Source organism: Salmo trutta, unplaced genomic scaffold (assembly GCF_901001165.1).
Source record: "Salmo trutta unplaced genomic scaffold, fSalTru1.1, whole genome shotgun sequence".
NCBI lineage: Eukaryota > Metazoa > Chordata > Actinopteri > Salmoniformes > Salmonidae > Salmo > Salmo trutta.
The window spans coordinates 3,381-8,709 of NW_021822571.1; the positions used below are offsets into that span (position 1 = coordinate 3,381).

General features: G+C 41.5%; 1 protein-coding gene across 1 annotated transcript; it reads left to right on the top strand.

Annotated features, from left to right (window-relative positions):
- The first annotated feature begins 2,814 nt into the window (after nucleotides 1-2,814).
- LOC115182703 (mothers against decapentaplegic homolog 6) lies at nucleotides 2,815-4,726 on the top strand. Its single transcript, XM_029744202.1, has one exon. It carries the CDS (start codon nucleotides 3,595-3,597, stop codon nucleotides 4,537-4,539), a length of 945 nt encoding a protein of 314 aa, XP_029600062.1. The 5' UTR covers nucleotides 2,815-3,594; the 3' UTR covers nucleotides 4,540-4,726.
- Nucleotides 4,727-5,329: the final 603 nt, after the last annotated feature.

The window sequence follows — 5,329 nt, forward strand, 5'->3', positions numbered from 1 at the left end:
ATATTATTAAAGTACAGTGTTTTAATGTATATATTATTAAAGCGCAGTGTTTTCCTAAACATTTAAGGCAGGCTGAAACAACATTATTGCATCTATTTATTTATGAATTTGGAGATTTGTTGGTATTTTGATCCTTTAAATAGTCCTTTAACAGCTTTAGAAGCATCTACAATGTTTGTGTGTCCGCCCACAGAGGACAGTCTGGCCCATTTACCTTTTACTGTGCCATGAAGACAACCAGTCATGATGTTTTCATCTGACTATCAAACAAATCAATTCAGAAAGTAGGTTACCCTTCACACGTTCATCCAAAATTATTCCAGCATCTGAACAGTGCACTGTACACCCCTGCTAAATTTCCTTCAATTTCCAAGAGGTTGAAACGAGAAGGCATCCGAGTGAGAAACGCAACACCCCTCTGTCTTACTACAGTATATGATGTATCTCAAGACACGGGGCGGCAGGGTAGCCTAGTGGTTAGAGCATTGGACTAGTAACTGAAAGGTTGCGAGATCGAATCCCTGAGCTGACAAGGTACAAATCTGTTGTTCTGCCCCTGAACAAGGCAGTTAACCTGTTGGGGCTAGGGGGCAGTATTTGCACGGCCGGATAAAAAAAACGTACCCGATTTAAACTGGTTACTACTCTTGCCCAGAAACGAGAATATGCATATAATTAGTATATTTGGATGTAAAACACTCTAACTTTTCTAAAACTGTTTGAATGGTGTCTGTGAGTATAACAGAACTCATATGGCAGGCCAAAACCTGAGAAGATTCCATACAGGAAGTGCCCTGGGTACTCTCCTGACATAATCTAATGTTTTGCTTTCACTGTAAAGCCTTTTTGAAATCGGACAATGTGGTTAGATTAAAGAGAGTCTTGTCTTTAAAATGGTGTAAAATAGTCATATGTTTGAGAAATAGAATTTAGAGCATTTTTGAGGTATTTGTATTTCGCGCCACGCGATTCCACTCGCTGTTGACTTGTGTCCCACCTCGCCCAGGGTGGTTAACCCACTGTTCCCCGGTAGGCCGTCATTGAAAATAAGTATTTGTTCTTAACTGACTTGCCTAGTTAAAGGTAAAACAAATAAACATAATATTTTAATGCCAGACAGCGTTGCCTCGACGACAACGCTAGTATTATCAGTAGCGCCTGTCTTTCTACTAAATAAATGCTTATTCGGTCTAAGGACCCAGAGCTGAGTTTCTACTCCGCTAAAATATGGAATTGTTTTGAAATGGTCATACCAAGGATAATTTAGCGATTTGAGTTTAAATTTTAGGACTCCTGTAGATAGACAGTTCATATCTATATACTGTATTCTAGTCATGGTTCATCCTATATAACTACTGCTGTCCACTTCATATGTACAGATGAAGTCGGAAGTTTACATACACCTTAGCCAAATAAATTTAAAGTCAGTTTTTCACAATTCCTGACATTTAATCCTAGTAAACATTCCCTGTCTTAGGTCAGTTAGGATCACCACTTTATTTTAACAATGTGAAATGTCAGAATAATAGTAGAGAGAATGATTTATTTCAGCTTTTATTTATTTCATCACATTCCCAGTGGGTCAGAAGTTTACATACACTCAATTAGTATTTGGTAGCATTGCCTTTAAATTGTTTAATAACTTGGGTCAAACATTTCGGGTAGCCTTCCACAAGCTTCCCACAATAAGTTGGGTGAATTTTGACCCATTCCTCCTGACAGAGCTGGTGTAACTAAGTCAGGTTTGTAGGCCTCCTTGCTCACAAACGCTTTTTCAGTTCTGCCCACAAATTTTCTATAGGATTGAGGTCAGGGCTTTGTGATGGCCACTCCAATACCTTGACTTTGTTGTCCTTAAGCCATTTTGCCACAACTTTGGAAGTATGCTTGGGGTCATTGTCCATTTGGAAGACCCATTTTACGACCAAGCTTTAACTTCCTGACTGATGTCTTGAGATGTTGCTTCAATATATCCACATAATTTTCCAACCACATGATGCCATCTATTTTATATTTTCTTGAATAACTCAGTAGTCTGATTATTATACTTATGAATATGAATATATGAATATGAATTACTTTATAAGATGATTATTATACTTATGAATATGAATATATGAATATGAATTACTTTATAAGATGATTATTCATGATTTGTCTGACCAAATCATTGGCTGGTGCCTCCAACAAAGTTAGTGGCACCAGTGACACCATAGGAAAAATGAGTTGGTTACGCTCGCAGTGATGTGGGCAGTTTGTGGGATAAAATGCCAGGGCCGTATTCTTGTCCCAGTCCGCCCCTGGGTTAGGTGCACTGCTTTTCTTGGTTTTCATTGCACAATCATGGTATTTTGAGTTAAAAAAAAATAAAAAAATGACAGTGTTGTTCTTTGCTTGTCACTAAGCACAATGTATCCTGTTGGCTTGTTGGTCAATTAAATGCAAAGGTTGAATAGTGTCCTTGTTCTAAAAGTGTTCTTTCCGTCTTTGTTTTTTTATTTTGTTTATATATTTTCAAATAGTTCTCAATTGTTGTCAGCAGTGCAGATAAGATATAGTAGACTAGAGAGTAAAGTTAAAGTAAGAACGGGATGTTATGCCTTTAAGAGTTGAGAAACTTGAAACCTTGTTTGCGCAACAATCAGTACAGCTCACAGCCGCCAATGAGTCTAGACTGACACGTGGTGGTAGGCAGCCAATGGCTCCATCGCTCTCATCGGAGTCCCCCGTGTGTGTGTGTGTGTGTGTGTGTGTGTGTGTGTGTGTGTGTGTGTGTGTGTGTGTGTGTGTGTGTGTGTGTGTGTGTGTGTGTTAGACAGCGAGGGAGAGAGAGAGGAAAAAAGAAGAAGAGAGAAACGGAGAAAGAGAGAGAGAGAGAGATCTCAGCAGTTCATTTTGACTAGTTAGCTGGTAGTCAACCCGGAGCGAGGAGCGAGGAGTACTCCGTTTGGAATTGATATATTTTTTTTCTTCTTGTAGCTTCCAGCCTGGCCATATATGATGGATATTTTTGGATTGTAAAGGAGTGTGAGACTATCGGGAGGTTGAGATCTGGACAACCGGGATCTGGATTTATAAATGGTTTTTAATATATTTCTTTGTGATTTAAATCAGTTGTAAGGGTCGTATTCATGTTGTTCTCTCCGTGCCGGGTTAGAAGAGAGGAGATGTGAAGGGGGGCTGTTCGTTCCAAAGTCCGAAACTATTATGAGTGTGTAAAGCGTTTTAAGGCTCCTTCTCTCTCGCCGTTCGCTTTTTATATTCAATTCTACATTTACTTAGTTCCCGTGTAGCTATAGTCTACTGTCATGATATTATCATGTGTGTAAAACATTTGTTTATCCCTTCAGAGGCGTAGTGAACATAACAGTTCTGCATATTATTGACTACATTCCCAGTATGAATGAATTTTGATTTCTCCATGTCCAATTTAATCTTGTTGTCCAGTCGGCTGTGCATGCTCTGCACGGCGCTCCGCCAACATTAATGTCCTACAAAACTACATTCAAAGTAGCTGTAAACAGTCCCTTTGGTGACCCGAAACAAGAGTAACTTAGAGGAGAAAAACTCACATCTAGATTTTTAAATTGTCGTATGTTCAGGACGAAACGCTCAGGTCTTGTGCGGCGACTCTGGAGAAGCCGTTTGATTCCACATAGTGAAGGGGGACATGGTGAATATAATGGCCCAAGTAGAGAGGGAAGTCCTAGAGACGATCTCTTCACAACCTGCTACAACCCGGAGAGATTTCCCAAAACGGATCTCCGACCGATAACGGCAAGCGGGTCACCTGCAGGGGATTTAGGTGGAGGAGGTGGCTTCAACTCGGCGGAGAGTTGCAGCAGCGGTTGGGACCAACATGGGGGTGCTATGTCGGTGACTGTGTGTGTCCCGGGGCAGGGGCAGGGTAACCCTGAGGCAGTGCAGGACAACGAATGCAGGACGGTGACGTGTTGTTTATTTAAAGACCGGGACCACTGTGAAGTTGAACCCATTGCCCCGGGGAGGGAACCGTTACAAGACTCCGACTCCTGTCAATTTGTTTTGAGGAACCACGTCGGTAGAACTCGGGACAACGGTTCTCCTGAAACGAATCCGCGCACCGTACTGGAGCAAGAACTAAAAACCGCTACATATTCTCTGTTGAAATGTCTAAAGGAAAAAACCCTGGATACTTTATTGGAGGCGGTAGAGTCCAGAGAAGGGACGTGGAGCGATTGTGTGATGGTATCCCAGACAGAGATGAGTTTGGGTGGACACACGGCCGTATCTCCGCCGCTCCTGCTGTGTAAACTCTACCGTTGGTCGGACCTCCAGCACACCGCCCAGCTCAAGCCGCTCTGTGAGTGTAAGAGTTTCGGGAATCTGGATGGCACTGTGGTATGCTGCAACCCCTATCACTACAGCCGGCTCTGCAGCGTAGGTAGGAGTGCACCTGCTCTGTCACACACACACACACACACACACACACACACACACACACACACACACACACACACACACACACACACACACACACACATTCACACACAGTTATAAGACAAAACAGGTATCGGCAGGGGTCTAGTTGTTCCTGGAGAAGTGGGAATATTTTCATTTTGCCAAACGTTTCTCATACGGCGGCTAAGGAAAGACAAACCTGTGTGAAATATTTAAGAGTTTTCCTATAGTTTTCTTTTTCTTCTTCAGGTTTTCACTCTCAAAATCACCCTTTTTAAAAAAAAAAGTAATAAAATATATATATATACCACACAAATTGGATGTTTTAAGTCCACAACAACGCTTAAATTACATCACCAGAACATGTTTTGAGTTCTGGGAAAAATGGAAACAAATATTTTTTGTTTTTGGTTGAGTGTAGTTGCCTTTTGGTTTGAAGTCTTGGTTGAATCTTTCCATTGCGCAGTTCAGTTATTAACATGAGCTGTTTAAATAAAACATTTCTTAAGGCTTTCTCAAAATACTTTCCCAATTAAATGTTGACTGCAAAGTAGGCCTTTCTATCAATTTGTACTGTCGGCCTACATTGTACAGTACAGAAATACAACTAGCTAAACAGTCTCTTGCTTCGAAATAAACTTTTTCAAATACCTGATTTGGTTAAGTTTTATACTTGAAACTTCTTTCCTAACCTATCGGCTATCGATGTCGTTCAATTCTGTGAGCTGTTCAATACCACAACCAGTTCAGAGCTGAGCACCCAGTCCCAGTTCCAGTTCTAATCCCAGTCCCAGTCCCAGTCAAAGTCCCCAGTCCCCGTCCCAGTTCCAGTCCCAGCTCCAGTCCCAGTCCCAGTTCCAGTCCCAGTCAAAGTCCCCGTCCCAGTCAA

What these genes read in the sequence shown, in the direction of transcription:
- LOC115182703 (XM_029744202.1), top strand. Translation starts at nt 3,595, where the DNA reads ATGTTCAGGACGAAACGCTCAGGTCTTGTGCGGCGACTCTGGAGAAGC.